The sequence below is a fragment of the Apium graveolens genome, chromosome 11, assembly GCF_009905375.1.
Source record: "Apium graveolens cultivar Ventura chromosome 11, ASM990537v1, whole genome shotgun sequence".
Classification (NCBI taxonomy): Eukaryota; Viridiplantae; Streptophyta; class Magnoliopsida; order Apiales; family Apiaceae; genus Apium; species Apium graveolens.
The window spans coordinates 188109908-188129202 of record NC_133657.1 but is presented as its reverse complement, the minus strand read 5'-3'; the positions used below and the strand labels follow the sequence as shown (position 1 = coordinate 188129202).

Genomic DNA, 19295 nt, shown 5'->3' with positions numbered 1-19295 from the left:
AATAAATATTATTATCATATTCTATATTATGGTAATTATTAATTTATTTTTCTTTATTGAATAAAGCGTGAATTTGTATTGATGGGGAAAAAATGGATGAACGAAGTATGTTTTTTTTTTCTGAAAAGTATGATTTATAACTTTATAAATTAGTATTTGTTCTCATAAATTTTCAGAATGAGCAGGGATGAACTCAAATCTCGAGAAAACAGAGTATAAATTATCGACCAATTAGCTATCTAATATATTTTTAAAAAATATAAAATGAAAATATTATATGAATTGATGTTCGGAGATGTTTTATATTTTATACTAGGATTTATTACCATATGCTTTATAGCTTTAGTGGGGAGATAAGACTTCAATTTTTATAATTACATTGCTTTTTGACTTTTATAGCATGCCGTAGATTTCTACATTAATTACTTCAGGTATTCTTTTTCTTATTCAATTTTCTAGTTATGGTGTGGTGATTACTGTATAACTGGAACTGACGTGTTTCTAGGGTTTTCTTCTCATTTGACTATTATACCCTCAATTTGGGGCGTCCGTGTTAAATTGATACCTCTTCTTTTTTAATATAAAATTCCCTTTGTATAAAAAAGAATCTTAAGTAATTCTTTTGGAGAGAGAATATCTAGCTAATCAATGTTTACCCTCCTTGAAAATTTTATTAAAAATAAGTACATATTTAATATATTGAATTAAATGCCTTTTGAAGTAGTAGAATATAATCATGGTAAAACTAATCAGAAAAATGGATATTATTCTAAATTCTAGAACTTTCTAAAATTTAATAAATCCTTTGTCTATATTCTTAAAAGGCTAAAATGCAAAAAGATTGAGTAGTGATATTAACTTATTGCTAGATCTTTTCCATAATATTTTGGATCATTAATTTTTTTTTGTCAGGAGAATATTTTGGATCTTAACTTATCAAAAATCCTAAATGAACCGTATATTCAGGAGAAATTAAAAATGCTTGTTTGAGTATGAGAAAAATTGGAAATAAAAATATCCATGTTTTAAAAATCACCATTAAGATAAGACAATCATAGATACGCATATTTCATTATCTATTATCTTTCTTTTCTGAATAAAATCTATTACCTTTTTTAATAATCAGTCTTATATATTTTGTGAATGAATTTCGGGTGAGCGATAAGTGAGAACCAAACTAAAATCCGAAACCGAAACCAGATTACTCGAATTTTATTATCGTGCTCATTAATTATTATTTTAATATACGACGTATATTAAAAATATTCTCACAACTTACATCTTAAAAATCCAATGATAAAAAATACAAAATTAAATAAGAAAAAAGTTAATTTAAATAAACCATGAGTAAAATTAAATGAAATTAATTTTGTCATTTTAAGCTAAATTTTGAATCCTTTTACAGATTTAATAAAATTTATAATTAAAAAAAATTAAGATGTCCTTTAAAAGTAATAAGGTTGGTACCGAGAAAAAAATATTATTTTAATGAATTTATTACTTTATCAGGAATAAAAATATAGTGTATTAATTATGTTGAGACCGGAAAAAATTACTTATTATTTTAAGGAAATTATTAATTTAAGGATAAATGAAAGTGGCGGGCGGGGACATAATCGTATCGATAACCATAAAAAAAACAGTTAAAGTTGATCAAGTGGCTCCAGCTTACATTCAGTTTTAACATCCATAATAATTTTCACGCAAATCGAGGAAGGTTAATAATTCCCGCCAAACCAAACATCAACTGGTCAATCCCGCGTTCTTCGACTATAATACATGTACTGCAGTAACAACACTAGTCGGGGTAAGCAAAAAATTTCATAATCGTCCAAATCAATCGTTTCAAATCACCCAAACCGAAATTTAATGGTTTGTAACGGTTTAGATCGGTTATGATTTCATTTTTTCAAAACCCGAAAAATAACGATTTGGTTTGGATTTGTCTTTTATACCGCTCGTTATATCCAAACCACCCGAATCTATTAAAATATTTTAATTTTATATTTTGAGAATACATATATTAAATAAATTATTAATATTTATAAGTAGTTGAATTCAAGTTATGTTAAGTGCACTTGAATATTACATATTGAAGTTAAAAGATCCAAATTATTACATAATAAATTTGTTTAGTTGATAATTTATTAACTTATTAAAAAATTTACCTAGTAAATATATGCACATATTTTTCTTAACGGTTTAAACGGAAACCGCCCAACCCGAACCATTATAGTTTGGGTGGTTTGATTATATCAGTAACGGTTATGGTTACGGTAATAGTTAAGTAAAATGTAAAACCGCTAAATTAGGTTTGAATGATTACGAGCTCTAAACCCGCTCATTTCACCCCATACTCACCCGTAGACAGTACATGTACAATCTCGGAGTTGGAGGTGTACTAAATTAATTAAAAGCAACACGTCATCGGATTTGAGTTTATCTCGTGTACGTGTCAGCCCCTGTTCCGGCACGTGCGTGGCTCACAGTTTTCGCTGATAAAGTCAAACTTATCGAAATCTGCTGGCCCCACTTCATCTACTTTTGCCTAACAACTCACGTGATTTCGAACTGTACATGACGCTTTCATACATCTTTCCTTTTTTCTTTTAAGTTCACAAAGTTGTTAAATTTCCGTTTATTAATTCTTTACTAACCAAATTATGAATTTATGGCTTAAATATTTTATACTTGAAATTCAAATTGTTTTTTGGTGTAATAGCCAAATAATCAAAAATCTCACTTCTGTATTTATATAAACTAACTTAAAACCCGTGCGATGCACGGATCGCACATTTTTTTTTAAAATTATATAATTTTTTTAAGAAAATATTTTAAAATCAATTCTTAATTTTATTCATTTAAAACTTTAAATTATATGACTTCATGATAGTTATATTAGTAGACGTATATATTCAAAAAAATTTAAAACATTAAATTTTTTAAAGTGATAGCATTGGTAGGGAGAATATTATTATAACAAAATTATTATTTTATTGAAGGTAAAAATATAATGTCTCCATTATGTTGAGTCCTTAAAAAAATATTATTTTAGCACGTTGATTAGTTAATCGATTAACTATAACTCTATACAAATATTTAAAAAATACAACATTACTGATTAAATAATATAGTTATATTGATAATTTTATGTGTATTTAAAAAAAGTTATGTTTTAATTAAAATTTAATTTTTTTAGTTAACATCAATAGAATACGAATTTTACTTAATCTAATATAAATTTGATTTATCTCGGATCAGTGATTTACATTATTTTATTTTAGCCCGATACCTAATACACCGATCAAATCAAACTAATTATTTTTAGTTTAATTTTAACTTTTTAAAGTCTGAATCAATAAGATAATTTTATTTTAGACCGAATAATAAGTACATATAATTTTATTTTTGTGAGTCGAATTGTATCTTTATTTTAATTTTGTATTAGTCTGAATCAATTGTATGATGTAGTTTTTTGATTTTGGATAAATAAAATATTTTATTTTATTTATCAAAATTCATTAATATAATTTATCGAATTAGTAGAATATTTTTGACTAATTTTTTAATATTATATCAACTATTTTTGAAAAATAGACCGATTTTTATAATCATATAACTTGATCATTTTGCTTAAAATTTTAAACATATAATGTGTAAAAAAAAGGGGATCGGGGTAACGTCCTTTTTCAAGATTCTACAATGATGAGTAGTTGAGATATGCATAGCAATTACTCCTCCGTGGTTCTTATCCCTTCCATTTATTTATATTTTTCTTTCAATTTTATATATTTTTAAAAAAATTAAGGTTAATAATTTTTTATAATTTAAAAAATAATTATATTCACATTAATCGGTTCAATTACTTTACACGCTTTTTTCTATTTTATTACACTATTTTATCACTTTTTTAAACCTACGTTGCCAACCCAAATATAACAAAATAGGAGTGGCGGATAAAGCACAATACATAAATTTGGTGTTAAGCGACAAATATTTCACACGATCGCCCCTTATTTTGCTGGTTAAAATTAAAACGTGTAAAAGACAGTGTACATGCCAAGTAAAAGGTGTAAACTGTTCCGTGAAAAAAAGGTGTAAACTCTTACTGGTTCATTTCAACCAAGATTTAATGTAATCGTTCAATCATTGTTATGACCTGTAAGATTTGACCAAAATAGATTTTGTATCTTGTTTTGTTCACATTTTACATCCTGCACGAAGTTACAAACCCTATCAAACAGATATGTAATAATACCTCCGGGGATACTTTCACATGTTGTTCATGACAGCCTCAAGCTTCAGACTCACCCTGCTTGATGGAAGATGTGGTGTTTTAGCCCCTAATATTGAGGCTCAGTTTCGAGCTAGTAATATTAATCAAGAAATTTATTTCTACTTAAGAACCGTCTGGATCGTGGGATTTCAACCTGATTAACGGGAGACCTGATCGTGGCTAGTACGTTTGGAGACACTGATTCAAGGGCAATCTGTCAAATGTGAAACAGCAGGTTACAATCACCTTAAGATGCATGCACACTTTAGGCTCATGTGCAGTCCTAGATCTCAACAAGGAGGTTCAAGATGTGAAATGTCATATTTTTCCCAATTCCTTTACTGCACGTCCATTTTCGTATGTTTTCGGATTGAATGTGCTGATCTTCTATGAACTTGCAACTTCAGCCCATGGTTACCAGGTATTTGCATTCTTCCTTTTCCATTTTGTTTTTGGCAAGGTATGTCATCTAATTAACTTGTTAATTATGTTATTTTATTGCGAAACTTGTAAGAAGTTAGTCTATTCTCAAATGAACTAGTTTGCCTTCTTCGTATTAGATTAAACCCTATAAACAACATTTGAAAATCTTTCGCATAAATGAGAAAGGGGTTTCAAGCAATGTCAATTTAGGTGAAAAAGACTTGGTACATGATTCTGTTGATTTGTTATTGTTCTTTTTGTTTCAAGTCCTTTCTGTTCCACCTTGTTACAAATCTTACAGCTAGCTAGAAAGGTTTAAATGATAGTGCACAATCTATAAAAACAATTAGAAGCAGACATACATAATGGGCAACATGCCACAATTAAAAGGGAAAGAGCATTCGCTAACGTGATAGTGATACTCCCATCAGATATTCTAATCCTTCTATCTAGTCATGCCATTACTGGTAGACTGTTGTAGAAATCCAAATTCTGCAATAATCTGTTATTCTTGATATCCATAATTTTAGCCTACTAGTTTAGGAGATCACGGCGGTAGACACTAGACAGCCACTGCTATTTTCGACAGTTGAATTGGTTGAAGTTGGGAACTGTTTGGTAACTGTAATTAGAAGCTAGAGGTGGAACGTATGTTGAAACTTTAAAAGCCATCACGGTCCAAAAGATTTAAGTAATGCTTTCCATAAACCTGCTATGCAAAAGGATGTCTTCTTTTACCTGTTTCGCTTATATTGTTCCATGCTTTTTGAGCATTTATATTGATGTTAAAATAAGAGATTTCTTTCATGTTATACTCACTTCCATTACACTTGCCACAGCTCACGTCATATTTTCCCCAGTCTACAAACTTGAGATTGTATACAGATAGAGACTAGTGAGAACCGTCCCTAATAATAGAATTCTGTTATGAAGTAGATGGATTATTTAGGCAGCAAGAAGGGATTGAATATACTGGATCATAATTCTAGAATGGTCAGTTATGGAAGAAAATTGAAGATATTGGAGTACAAGGATGAGCATTTTGATGGAGATGAAGTATTGAACAGGACAATAGGTAAAGAGACTGAAGGAGGGACAGAAAAAAAATAGCCATCTCTGTGCATGCGCTAGGGAATGGTCACTCGAGGTATGAGGAGGCATCTAGGCTGCACAAACTAGATCTGATCATATGGATACAAGCATATTGAACTATCATTGTCGATCTCTCATGACTGGTAGTGCTGACTTTGAAGATATGGTTTGTACATCAGAGCAGTTACCAGTTGAGCCTTTACCTTATGACAAGGTTATTTATTTGGCATGGTCTGTGTCAGTCTCGAATCCAAACTCTACTTGATTGTTGGGCGGTGGCAGAGACATTTTCAGATCCCACTCACTGGCATGTACACCTTCCAGACGTCTTCAAGTGTGCCATCAATGTCAAGTGACAAGTATTACCGTGTGCCGCATGATGATCCTCGTTCCCCTACCACCAGCAATGAAGTCTGGCAAGTCGTCAATCCTTTCACTTTTTGTTGATAACATCAGCAACAAGATTTTTGCCCTCTCAGCCACCTACGTGGATTATGTTCCAAGAAGGCACCACTAATGTTTGAGGTTCTTGATCTTCAGTAGCGCTCGGACTGTATTGGATGCCCTCTTTGTAAATGCAATTTCTACAAGGATGTCTTTCATGGTTAGTTCACTTCCTTCACCCATTCCTAAATATATTCTTGAAATTTCATAGACTCTACAATTTATTGGTTCTTTCCTCTTAATTATATCTTCGTGTTTGCATATCAATACTCTTATAATATGATGGATAACATTTTCTTGTGGATGATTAATACGATTTCATGTCAACTAAATTTGATATAGGGCTTTCATTCTGATTCTGCTACACCACTTCCTATTTCTAAAAGCTGTATTGACAAGCAACTCTAAATTCTTTGACACTTAATTATCTTCTTCAAGATGGCAACAATTTGGAAGGGTTTGTTTTCTCCAACACACTATGTTAAACCGTTGCTTCATGTTAGAGAAAGCTTTTACTTCTTCTGGGATGTTTAAATGATTGATATATGTGTATGTAATTTGACTATTAGAAGTTGATCATAAGAAAAAAAAATTATCTAATCATTACTCTATCGAAAGCCTATCCAGAAAAATTTGCCCATACATGGGTTGCACACAAAGCTCCAAAAACATTTATGCTTAACTGTTGTTTCCTTTATGGTAAAGTCTGTTGAGGTTAGTGATGCCTCTTCATGTTACTTAACTGTTGTTTCTTTTACACTATTTTACACTGATCTTTCATGTCTCTTCATGTTACTGATGCACAAATTGAGACTGAAATCGTTCTCCTCGCTACAAAAACAAACATTTGTTAAAGGTGACTCAACATTCCAAATACAGTACCACTCCAATGAGATTTGTATTTGTATCCAGGACTTCTATCTCTGAGTATCATGCTTACCTACTCATTTCCTTATCAAGTTCCAGGAACAACTTAATCTACATAAAACAATGCAAGTTACAGAGAAAAAAATCTTAGAAATGTATAATGGAATCCTAACCTCGCCTGAAATAAACATCTATATATGAGAGCATTCATAACTATGATTAAAGTTACAAATTTCTTTATTTTTCTTTTAAGTGATTACTTTCTTTGTAAAAGAATGATCACATTCACATAGGACATTCTCACAAGTCACGGTTGAGGTATCTTCTAATTTTTTGCACCCATTTGTATATGTTGTTGTACACACATACATGTAGATATTTGACATTATGCATTGTGTATAGTTCAATTCTATAGCTATATGGGTCATCAAACAGAGGGTGGTCAAACTATAAACCAGCAGACTAGTGGCCACTGTAAAGGGAATAAATATATTAAAGGAATAAAGAACTATAGAAGCAAAGAGATAAAGATAAAGAAATTAATAAAGATCAAAGTATTCCATTTTTCAGCACCACTCAAAGATAATCCTAACTCTTGCTTTGATCATGCTTAAGAAAAAAAGCACAATGGGCTCCAATCCCAGAAAAAGTTGCACCATTAGTTTGATGCTTTTACCAAACTGCCCTATTACATGCATATTCTTTGCTTGCAGGTCTTCATAGATGCCTTGCATTTTTATATGAAGATGCTCTATTATCATACATGATTTTGAAATATATTTTGATTGTCCTTCTAGATCAAGCATGGATATACAGATAACAAAATCTCTCTTTACTTTTCCACTGAAAAGTAAAATGCATGGTGTGGCCAGTGCCACAAATATGTCTCTGAGTTAACTGTTACATCCAGAGGGGTAATGTGAATAGAATTTGAAATGAAGTTCCTTAATAGCTAAGAAGTACACTAGTGTCATTTTCACTCCCTGCAAAATAAAAGTTCTTTGATGCCCTATTCTAAGGAAAAGCAATAAAAGGTGAGTGAAATATAGAATTCATTCTTCAATCTTTTAGAATACTTAGTACAATAAACAACAACAATACCACCATTTCATCTCACCATTATGGATAAAGCTGAAGAAAATATTACAGAACCAATATAAATCTCTCCCAATTCACACACACACACTAGCACACAAAAAAAGACAGAAGCATGTATAGGTTTAGTAATACAGTGATAGGGTTCTTGAACCTCTTCACTCTGTTAGCATCAATACCAATCATCGGAGGAGGTTTATGGATGGCTAGGAGCAAAACAACATGTGAAAGTTTTCTTCAAACACCGCTTCTAGTGATTGGCTTTGTAATTCTTATTATTTCTCTTGCTGGATTCATCGGAGCCTGCTTTAATGTTGCATGGGCACTTTGGGTGTATTTAGTTGTCATGTTGTTCCTTATAGGGACTTTGTTAGGCATAACTCTTTTTGGTTTTGTGGTCACCAGCCGCGGTGGAGGAGTGGCAGTTCCTGGTAGGGCTTATAAGGAGTATCATCTTGAAGATTACTCTCCATGGTTTAAGAAAAGAATCAAGGATCCTCAGTATTGGATGACCATCAAAAGTTGCCTTTTGGGTTCGAAAACATGTGCACAAATTGCTTACTGGACTCCTCTCGACTATCTTACCAGAGAAATGTCTCCTATTCAGGTGATCATTTCATCCATGCAATTAACTATAGGAAAATATTGGTTGAAATCAATTAATGATACCTCATAAGTGCTCAAGTAAAATTTATTTATATTCTCCTACTGTATTATGAAACAAAAGATGGTTTTTTAGTCGATATGTAATGACTTTAAACTAGCTTCTTTTATGCTAATTTCTTCACTATAAATGATACATCTCCTCATCTCAAAATTTAAGATTCGTTTTATACAACTCGATATTATGTGACATCTGACATGAACTTTCTATGAAATTCTCCATGGTTTATCATTATTATGTCTGTGATTAATGTTGAGAATTTTGTTAGTTGAAAACACTTTTTGGTTTCCTTGTGCAGTCCGGTTGTTGCAAGCCACCAACTACATGCAGTTATGCAGGGACAATGTTGGCTCAGGATGCAGACTGTTACCACTGGAATAATGCACAAAATTTGTTATGCTACGACTGTGATTCATGCAAAGCCGGAGTTCTGGAGAGTGTAAAATTAGACTGGCACAAGCTCTCTGTCCTCAATATCGTCATGATTGTCCTCCTAATTGGCATCTATTCAATTGGATGTTGCGCATTCCAGAACACCAAGAGGGCTGAAAGCGATTACCCGTATGGCGAAAATCGGATGTCTAAAGTCCATCCCAGATGGGATTTTCACTGGTAAGTCATGCCACAACTAAAACCGTGTCAAGTTCTCATATCACTCTATTAATCAAGATACTGAGGTTTTAACTTTAAGCCTTCAGAACCACAAGAATGCAAAAGATGATTATACTTTGCTGCTTTGTTTTGCAGGTGGAGATGGTGGCATGACAGAAGACGCCAGCTTTACTAGAAGAAAATATGTTCTTTGTTCATCAAAATTCTTATCCTATAGGTTTGATTTGTTGCAAGGAGGGAACATCTTTTCAATAGTTTATCATATGACATATTGTATGGACATAAATTTCAACTCATCTTTTTTTTCCTCTTTGTTTGTAGTTGCTTTTTTTTTTGTGTAAAGAAACATTTACCTTTAATTTGAAGGGCCAAACCGGCTTCTCTTTTACTTTACTATGGCTTTACACGTACATATATACAAAGAATGTTAGTTGGTCTCTCGATTGTGATATTTTTTTGTTTTCTAAATATGAAATATCATCTCCATCAGTCATCAGAAAGTAACAAATTGAACGTAAGAAGTTGCTAGCAAAGCTGGTACAAAAATCTTTGTTAAGTTCTGATTGAATTAGGCATGCATCTTTTCATACAGATTTAGCAAGTTTTCATTGAATTAGTTAGTTTTTTTTATTTATACAGATTTAGAATTTTTTTACTGAATTAGGCACTTTTTTACAGAATTAGGCAGACAAATTTTCATACAATTTAACAAGTTTTTATTGAATTAACCATTACTTGTGGAGTCATCCCTCAATTTTTTATTGAATTACACAAACGGTTTTTCATACAAATTTAGTAAGTTTTTATTGAACAATTCATTATTTACATTATTTACAGAGTCGTCCGAGATAGTGTTAGTAAAATGTTTGTTTGAATAAATTTTATTGAATTAGGTATGGATTTTTCATACAAATTTAACAAGTTTTCATTGATTTAACATTATTTTTAGAGCCATCCCTCAAAATTCAGGTATCAACACAGCCCTGCACCTATAAATTTATAACTCCAAATATGCTATCCACTCTCCAAAACCCTTAACAATTTACAATTGCTGAAATTTAATTTTAATAATATATAATTGGCTGTTTTAGCGTTGCTGTGACTTCTGAGTTCTGATAGCAAGTGTAGGTGGAATTTTTTTGCATATTGCAGGCAGCTCATTGTTAGACACAAATTTATACAGTTTCAGCAAAAATGTCCCAGTAGTTTCATATAAACATGAAAAAAATGAAATGACATATAATAGAACTGAGATTTATTTACAGATAACGTCCCCAACTTAGCCCACATTTTATATGTACAAATTGAATTGAGGGAGTTGGAGGGTTAATTAGAAAACATATATTAACCGGAGCTTTTAAATAATTAAATTATGTCACGCAGCAACTTTGCAGATGGGGCAGAACTTCTTCAGCCCTAGCCATTTCTTAATGCAATCTACATGGTATTCATGTCCACAGCTCTTCAATGTCCCAATAGTATCTACATTATTCCTGTACTCATCCTGTAAATTGAGTAAATCAATTATGCAAATTCACTTGAGAGATTATAGATGTCAGTTTATGTCGAAATGAACTAATTCACTATATGTTGGATCAACTTAACCGAGGAGCTAATGTTCTGACAGTGCTAACAAGACATGCAATTACAAGAGGCCAGTATTATATCTATATGATGTACTGGTAGATCAAAGCATGTGCATATGATTCTTACAAGGCAGATAGTACACTGTTCGTCATGGTTCTGATCTCCAGAACAGTAAACTCTTTCCGTTAAACGCTTAAAGACAATATCTTCAGACAAACCAGTGTTGACATTTCCAATCCTATCCCCAAGAGCAAGAAGTTCCTGCCCAGAACAAGTTATAAATATCTCAATACAGGACAAGAAAGCAAGAAAGTGACACAAACGAACAAGAATTAACAATCGGCACCAACCTCATACGTCATGTTGTCAATGTCAAGCCTCATGTCTCTATACCGATCAAACGAACCTCTTGAACCACTGTAAGTTGATGCATGGTCCAAAAGCTGCCAGATTGAATAAACTTTTTATAATTAGCTGACTAAAATTTAAGATTAATTGCGGCTTCAAAAATCATTTAACAACTTTATTCTGCCATTCAATTTCAATGGATTTAAGGTGCTATTTCGAATTCTAAATACTTAGTGGTGAGTGACTGATTTTCGTTGTCCTCTGTCATGTCAACAATCCATATCATTTCTATTTAGGACAATCCAACCTAGTCAGTACAAAGTAACAAGATATGTTTTAACTGATAACAAATCCAAATTACAAAATTCATCCTCAAACTATTTAATAACATAGTACTGATGTTGGAATTTTAAAAGTAAACTACTGAAAGAAAAACTGAAACCTCTTAAATATTTTATTTTAACACAAAAAAATGTTAAACCATAAAACTACACACCTGAGTACCCATTCTATTTCGGGCATCCTCCACAGTCGAAGTTGATTGAAGCCTCGGAGTAACTGTTCTCGACCTTCCACTTCTGTAATTGTTGTGCCATCCTCTTGTCAAGAATGGTCTTGAGTATCTAGAATTTGAACTTGGCCGCTGTGAACGCAGACTCTCTGACGTAACAGGTCTAGCCCTTCGAAAATGAGTACTGTGGCTTTCCCTGGAAACCTGAGTAGAGGTACCACTAGAATTGTGTGAAGAAGAAACAGGATATCCACTTGAAACATTGTAAGGATTGCCAACGACAGTATTCACAGTACTCCCATCAATTGTAAACTGATTCATTCCATGGATGCCACTAAGAGCTGCATGTTTGTAACAAAAAAGTGGTAAATATGGTATAATAATGACAAAAATATCAACATTAACTATAAAAATTATCACCGGGTGGAGTTATTGAGGGTCTTCCAAGAGCAGAACAAGGTCCATGAGCCCACTGACCAGTTGAATCATTATTTTTCACCTGGACAGAAGGATTTCTTGGAAAGGTTGTTGAATTGTAAAGCTGAGACGGATAGCTAGGAAGATGTGCATGTTCAGCATCGAATGTAGATCTGCTTCTCACATTCCTTACTGAGGTTTCACGACCAATTGCTAGGCCATCACCTCTGTGTTCTGGTATGTTGGTAGGCCCCAAAGATAAGCCTTGGTGATTTGCAATTGGATTTTGTTGTGGCATCTGATAAGAGCTGGAAGAGCTCCCTGCTTCAAATGATCTACTTGAACTACCTACTTCAAAGTTACCGGTGTAGGCTGGGCCTGCTGAGCTTTTCCTTTTATGTGGCCCCATTTCATTTCCTACCATAGGGTCTCGCATACCACCCTCAACGAGATGTCTGTTGTAGCAACTTGGGTGCATGTGGCTGATTTCGTTATTTGGCTGCAAGCATAAATTTGCGGCACTTGCGGAGTGTGGAAAAGGATAATAAGACTGCAACTGAGATGCTGGTGGGAAATATTGTATTTCCCTGTTAAGACTCGAGGAAGCATACTGATTATTTTCCCTGCCTCTCAAGTTCCACTGCTGATCACAATGTACTCCACCACTTGGCATATTATTTAGTGGCAAGACAAATGAGCCACTTTCTGAGGTAACAGGCCCTCCTGATAAAAGGATTTCACATTAGTGAACTGAATGAGATCCACACCTCAATTGATGACCAATTATATTAAACACTATAAGTGTCTGAGTTGATCTTTTCAATGACTAAAATGCATGATATAATGTGTCATATACTTACAAACAACTAATAAAGGTCTAAATAACAGTACAATTATCGAAAGAAGATTTATTCAACCAACTTTTTGCAGTTCAGTCTTCTCCATAGGAAAGTACTGCATTTGGTATATAAGGGAGATACCACAACACTATGCCCATTCTTACTTAAGAAATATGCTCCCAAGTTACGTGAGTACATAGTGTATTTTAGTGGCAGAGCTGTAATTTTTTAAATAAATTCTGCAATTACAAAAGTGCCCCTCATACATTCACATTAACATCCTTTGCATCTCACCTAAGTTACATGAGTAAGTACTTTAGAGAATCAAGCCCTATTCTTACTTTCTTTTATCTGCAATTTTGATTTTCTTAACAATAAGGTAAAGGGAACATATTTCATTACCGATTGGATGGTAAGGAAGCCCTAACTGATGACTTTGATTCTGACTTCGATCGTCTCCAAACATATTGAATGAGTTGGGAAATTGTCTATGCCCCATCTGTTCGAATAAAAACAAATATAGATTGCAGTAGTCGGTCAATATACTAGGTCCAACCTGCAGATAAAAGAGTAGTTTACCAGATTTTCAGCAGTCCAAAGAAGTAAAAATTCTAATTAAAAAACAGCACAGCATTTCTAAAAATTGGGGCCTCCAAGTTTACACTTCCAATACATATATAATCCAACTAATAAATCAGGAACATTGCACCAAGAAATTCCCCACCGGACAATAATGACATAATTCAGAACTTGACCGCTGAAGTGATAAAACATATCTCAATCAATATTCCTAATTTTCATAACTTACAAAATAGTTTAAAGACGTAAACTATCCTAAAACACCCTAAACATGTACAGAACCTGAAGAAAAAACTAATAGCTTAAGATTTGCTAAACAATTTCCGAATCTCCAAAATGGCAATTTACCTGATCTGTATAATCCTTAAAGGAGTCAAGGACTACATAATTTTCCGGGGAAAAATATAAATTGGAAGTCATCATAAATGAGTGCGGATACCTCAAATTTTCCGATCAACTTCAGTCCAAAAACAAACTTTTGTTGTTAGCTACATGCCGACCACATTCACTACAATATGCCCCAATACTAACTACATACTCTACCATTATGGTCAAAAATGGTGGATTTTAAAAACAAAATAATTCCTGAAAGAATAATAACAATTCAAACTAGTTTCTAAAATACTTCACTACAGGATAAGCAGTTCAAAAGAGAGACTACGCCTTATTCAAGGACTAGCTGATGAAAACACAAACTTGACACGTTCCAAATGCTAACACTTGAAAATTATGGAATGAAGAGATATGATATTTAAGGGTACTAATTAATTGTTGATGAGTGAGAGAGAACTAAAGAGTTTTTAAAAAGATCGACTTACACTGATCAAAGTTGAGATCAGAAAACCAACATAAAATAGAGAGACCAACGTGCAAGAAGATTTAAAACATAGTAAAAGATAAAGACATTACAATGACTGTATGCATTACAAGGATGTGTTATGATGCAACAATAAATCCATACTATTACTTTACTACGAGCAGACATAAGTATTAAAAGAATTATTTTCTTTCTCCAACAAGGTTTAGATTGAATGGCCTGTATACATCAGTGGTCAATCTATTCTTGATGACTATGATCCCAAAATGTAGATCCAGGGCTAACTGGAGACTACAAATATAAGTCATTCCTGCTACACATTCAAGATTTCTGCAGTGCCCTATATACAATATGTAGTAGTATACAGCACTTTAATTCTGTCTGCCTTTCAGAATCAAGTCTCACATCTATACAGTCTCCCATTGAACAGAATCAAATATTCAAGGATAACTGTCCTGAAATATTTCTATACACTCCTTGACAGGACTTCTAACCTAAGTCAAGAGAAAACAAAGTCAGTTTACATGCCATTAGAGCCTTAATACACACAATGCTTTGCAGCACAATGGAAGAACCAGTAGAGGAGACGAGCTGCTGGATCCACAAAATTTCTATACAAACAGAATAGTAACAAATAATCCTTGGCCCATTCATTGCTCCTAACACGTTTGTGCACCTATTCCTTGGTCCTCCATGTAGACACCTTCTACTTATTAAGCTTCCTTGTTTTATAACATACCCGAATATAGTTTTTTACTCATGGTACCCACTGTGCTTCAGCAATCTATAACTCAATTCTGGTTACACTATTTCACCTCTGCATTTTGGCACCTTCTCATAGGATTCACTATCATCAGAGAGCTACATGAAATAAATCTCCCGTCACTGCTCCTAACAATTAGAACTTAAGATATAGGGAAGATCTCCAATGCTTACTGTAAAATTGCTGCTGCGGCCATAGATATTTTTAAAGCACTAAAACTTGACTGCTTCCAATTCCATATTATGTGTGGCAACAAAGCTTATTAGAAGCTTATACAGATAAAAGAGAGCCCGATATCAACTTCCACGATCACACAGACCAGACCACTTGAACTCTGGACAGAGTCCAATGACTAATACTATATGAGAGAAGACTATGCATCTGCTTAAGTGAGTGGCAATAAGCATTACCGTCGACAGAGTACTAAAACATTCCATGGCCTTGTGGTGGTAATTAATTACTGCATATCAAAATGGAGAATCCCCGGTTTTTCGCACCTTAACTGGATTACGATATTGACATGACAAATCCATCATCAGAATCTATAGAACATGACGATTCACATAAAAGATCCCCCGTTTAAGAGAAAATTGGAATATCATCAGTATGAAGTCCAATGGAATAAGATATATATCAGCCTAAATCACTAATGAAATTGGGTATGAGATAAATTCGTTATGCTTTCCCAGGATAAACATTGACAATTTTACAGAATTACAGCTGTTCATATGTATTTGAATCATGATAGACTTATAGAAATTTGTTCAAAAGCAAAACTCCTCCTTCCATAGCTCATGTAGATTATAAGTGCCTGCAATGCAATATTTTTTAAGATTAACATAGGAAACTGACCAAATAGAATCCCACCAGAGTCTCCTACAGATTGCTAAAGACTAGATATCCCTTCAGATTATAAAACTAAATTCACCGCTTGAATGACTGTCACTAATTTAATTACTATATTAATGAAGAGTGTGGGACGAAAGCCATGAAGAGATGTTATATTGTTTGAAGCAAAATAATTTGGTACTCGATAAACATTACTATAAAAAAGCTAAAGAATAGAATACTAAACTAGATGTGACAATGCACAACAGCTGATTGAGAATGTCCAGATTTTCCAAAAGTTGGAGATCAAAAAAGTAGATTAGTAACTCCAAGTTTTTGTTTTCCCAAAATGTACCTAACAAAGAAGATACTAACATCAATGTGTTCCCTACATTTACTTTTGCAACACCAAGGAATATGTTTCCTGGACTAATCAGTTCTTCTATTTAACAAATTCCTGATTAACTATAAACTTCTGATAAAATTAAAAGAAAACGAATAACTACGAAACACCATTTTAAAAAGGGTAAGAAGAATTTTCTACAAGGTAAACACCCATTTAATTTTCTAGGTTTGTCTCTAAGAAGGAATGTATCAGGTTCACATGGAACAGACTATTTTTGATGTCCTTTCCGCTGTTAAAACAACTCGCTGACCCGTCTTCCCTATTGCCAGGTGAAATATACGAGAATATATTATCAACTAACTAGAACACTAAATTTCAAAGCTGTAGAAAATTTTCTAATCTTAATCAGAGAATCTAATTTGTACTAATTACAAGAATAATTAAACACATATAACACATATCAAATGTTTTGCAGATTACCAAGTATACCCCACCATACCACTTTTTATTGTATGACGCGTTCACCTTCTTGTACCAAAATGGTTACTTATTCCAAATAACTTAGCAGTTTCGTTTCACCACCTAAGCATAATAGCTTACGCGGCACATATTAATCGAAATAAGAATGCCGACTTCAATAAAATGTGAATGACTTATAAGATTTCCCAACATCCATCTAGTCCAAGGCCTGCAATTTTTAACAAAAATTAAATAGTTAAATAATCAGTGTATAATATATGAAAATATATAGATTAATCAACTAAAGTGCATACTACAAAGAAAATCACACTTTCCAATGAACAATATTTTATTTTCCTACATAATGTGAAGTTTTAGAGGAAGAAGAGATTATATATATAGTTTTCAGACCATGACACATGCCAGAATAATACAAAAATCCATTTAACCTAACAAAATAATACAATCAGGTAGTTAAGTGGCCCTTAAGGCCTTTCTTACACCAGTTACCTAGTTGCTGTATTGGGACCCAGGTGACCAACAAATGATGACATATATACTTGAACCTAGTCCCATTATTAACTCTGTGGCAAAATCAATTATAGAAAATAAACACGTAAATAAGTAAAGATCACAAACTCTATGCCAAAATGCCAGTGATAAATAATTACGCACTACAAATGTTTTCTTGACTGCCAAGGCAACCTTCAAATTCTAAAATATATTAAAAACATTAAATTAATTATAGAAGCATCCCTCCAAATTTACGAAAAAATTAAAAGGCTCTTGTTAGGATGATCAAAACTATTTACAAATGGACAAAATTTGACAGATTAACCGAACAACAAAATTCAGACTTAGCTTTATATCATCATCGAGAATCTTAACTTCTAATTCCTTTTAACAAAAACACGTGATCAACAAATAAATTCAATCCATCTATATTATTATATTAAAGACGAAATATTAAAAGTTTGGTTATTGGTTGTTGGTCGTTCTATTATATTTAAAATAGGACACTTAATATTATATTTAAAATAAAACACCCAAAATTACTCGCCTATCAATTCAATTATATTTAAAATAGGACACTTATATTATGACACTTAATCTATACTATTATATTAAAGATGAAACATTAAAATTTTGGTTGTTGGTCGTTGATCACTCAATCCAGTGCCGTCTGATCAAATTGATGAGAACCGTTAGATATAATTTTAAAAATTATTATAGAAAAAGTATAATGTTTGAATCCTATCAGCAATATATTAAAATTATAATTTACAATATATAATTATAAAAATTACCGTGGTGCATTGTAAAATTATTATACTGGGGTATAAAGTTCGAATCATAACAATAATATATTAAAAATTATATTTTATAATATATAAGATAAAAACAACCGTGCGGGGTTATATACTAGTAACAATAAAAACTAAATTGACAGATTAACTGAACAACAACAGCAACGATAATTACACTCAGACAGACTTATAAAATCGTCGATAATAAAGATATAGTTCATCAACCTCAAAATCAAATCATGATTGATCATATTTAATCGAAAAAAAAGATCTTCAAAACATTACAAAGGTTTTTGAACACGAAAAATCAAAATCATCATGCAATATCACGTTTAAACAATACAATCGAGTCACAATATATGTATATAATAAAATAGATTTGATATGATATGTAGAGAGGGAGAGGGAGAGGGGGAGGGAGAGAGAGAGAGAATACCGATGGAGGTTGAAGAAAATCGTTGACGCCGGCGAGTCAAAATGATCGTCCACCGGAGAAGAAAGGGGGACGAAAAATGTATTAAAATGATCGAGGACCCAATTTCAACTACCTTTCCTTCCTTTTTATATTCCTTTTTGTACAGGCGTATAGATTGTGTGTACGTATAATACTATTCTGGCATGGATCGCAAGTTACGGTACATGTAAATGACTTTGAATAGCTAAATTGATTACAAGTTTTATTTATAAAATTATAAGTTAAATTTATAAAAAAATATTTTTTTTTTTATCAAGCATTTGCTTGGTGATCCTTATATAAAGAAAAGAACAATAAGGGGTCGTTTGGTTCAGAAGTCGGTATGAGTTTGAAATCAGAAATCCAGTTAAACTGATATAGATTATTGATATTATGTGTTTGGTTCATTGCTGAAATTAATCAGTTTTATTTTAAATATAATCGAGATCTTAGTTTTGATTTTAATATTATGTATAAGTATACATTGTACATTGAAACTAAGTTTTTACACAATTTACAAATAAAAATTTACTAGGAAAAAGTATTTGATTAAAAAAATATAATTTA

At 32.5% G+C, this 19295-nt stretch overlaps 2 protein-coding genes across 7 annotated transcripts; one reads left to right on the top strand and one right to left on the bottom strand.

Moving 5' to 3' along the window:
* The first annotated feature begins 4176 nt into the window (after positions 1 to 4176).
* Positions 4177 to 9866, top strand: LOC141697424 (tetraspanin-6). Of its 2 annotated transcripts, XM_074501808.1 has the most exons (5): positions 4177 to 4697; positions 5539 to 6395; positions 8603 to 8804; positions 9160 to 9473; positions 9609 to 9866. In XM_074501808.1, the coding sequence occupies exons 2-5, from the start codon at positions 6367 to 6369 to the stop codon at positions 9646 to 9648; spliced, it is 585 nt and encodes a 194-aa protein (XP_074357909.1). In that variant the 5' UTR covers positions 4177 to 4697; positions 5539 to 6366; the 3' UTR covers positions 9649 to 9866. The 2 variants fall into 2 exon arrangements, with proteins under 2 accessions (XP_074357909.1, XP_074357908.1); XM_074501807.1 differs by lacking the exons at positions 4177 to 4697; positions 5539 to 6395 and having other exon boundaries at positions 8146 to 8804.
* An 820-nt stretch (positions 9867 to 10686) lies between these two features.
* LOC141696721 (uncharacterized) lies at positions 10687 to 18863 on the bottom strand. 5 transcript variants are annotated; one of them, XM_074500839.1, is made up of 9 exons: positions 18711 to 18863; positions 16989 to 17196; positions 14103 to 16145; positions 13578 to 13731; positions 12340 to 13059; positions 11905 to 12260; positions 11411 to 11503; positions 11187 to 11321; positions 10687 to 10977 (listed from the first exon to the last, which is right to left on the bottom strand). In XM_074500839.1, the coding sequence occupies exons 3-9, from the start codon at positions 14175 to 14177 to the stop codon at positions 10849 to 10851; spliced, it is 1662 nt and encodes a 553-aa protein (XP_074356940.1). In that variant the 5' UTR covers positions 14178 to 16145; positions 16989 to 17196; positions 18711 to 18863; the 3' UTR covers positions 10687 to 10848. The 5 variants fall into 5 exon arrangements, with proteins under 5 accessions (XP_074356940.1, XP_074356939.1, XP_074356941.1 ...); XM_074500838.1 differs by having other exon boundaries at positions 17008 to 17196; XM_074500840.1 differs by having other exon boundaries at positions 15508 to 16145; positions 17008 to 17196.
* Between the last annotated feature and the right edge of the window lie 432 nt (positions 18864 to 19295).

Coding starts and splice junctions, on each gene's coding strand:
- LOC141697424 (XM_074501807.1), top strand. CDS start 8,313: ATGTATAGGTTTAGTAATACAGTGATAGGGTTCTTGAACCTCTTCACT. Junction 8,805..9,159: donor GAGAAATGTCTCCTATTCAG/GTGATCATTTCA, acceptor TTCCTTGTGCAG/TCCGGTTGTTGCAAGCCACC. Junction 9,474..9,608: donor CCCAGATGGGATTTTCACTG/GTAAGTCATGCC, acceptor TTTGTTTTGCAG/GTGGAGATGGTGGCATGACA.
- LOC141696721 (XM_074500839.1), bottom strand. CDS start 14,177: ATGATGACTTCCAATTTATATTTTTCCCCGGAAAATTATGTAGTCCTT. Junction 13,060..13,577: donor GCTTCCTTACCATCCAATCG/GTAATGAAATAT, acceptor TCCTTTTATCAG/GAGGGCCTGTTACCTCAGAA. Junction 10,978..11,186: donor AACAGTGTACTATCTGCCTT/GTAAGAATCATA, acceptor CTCAATTTACAG/GATGAGTACAGGAATAATGT.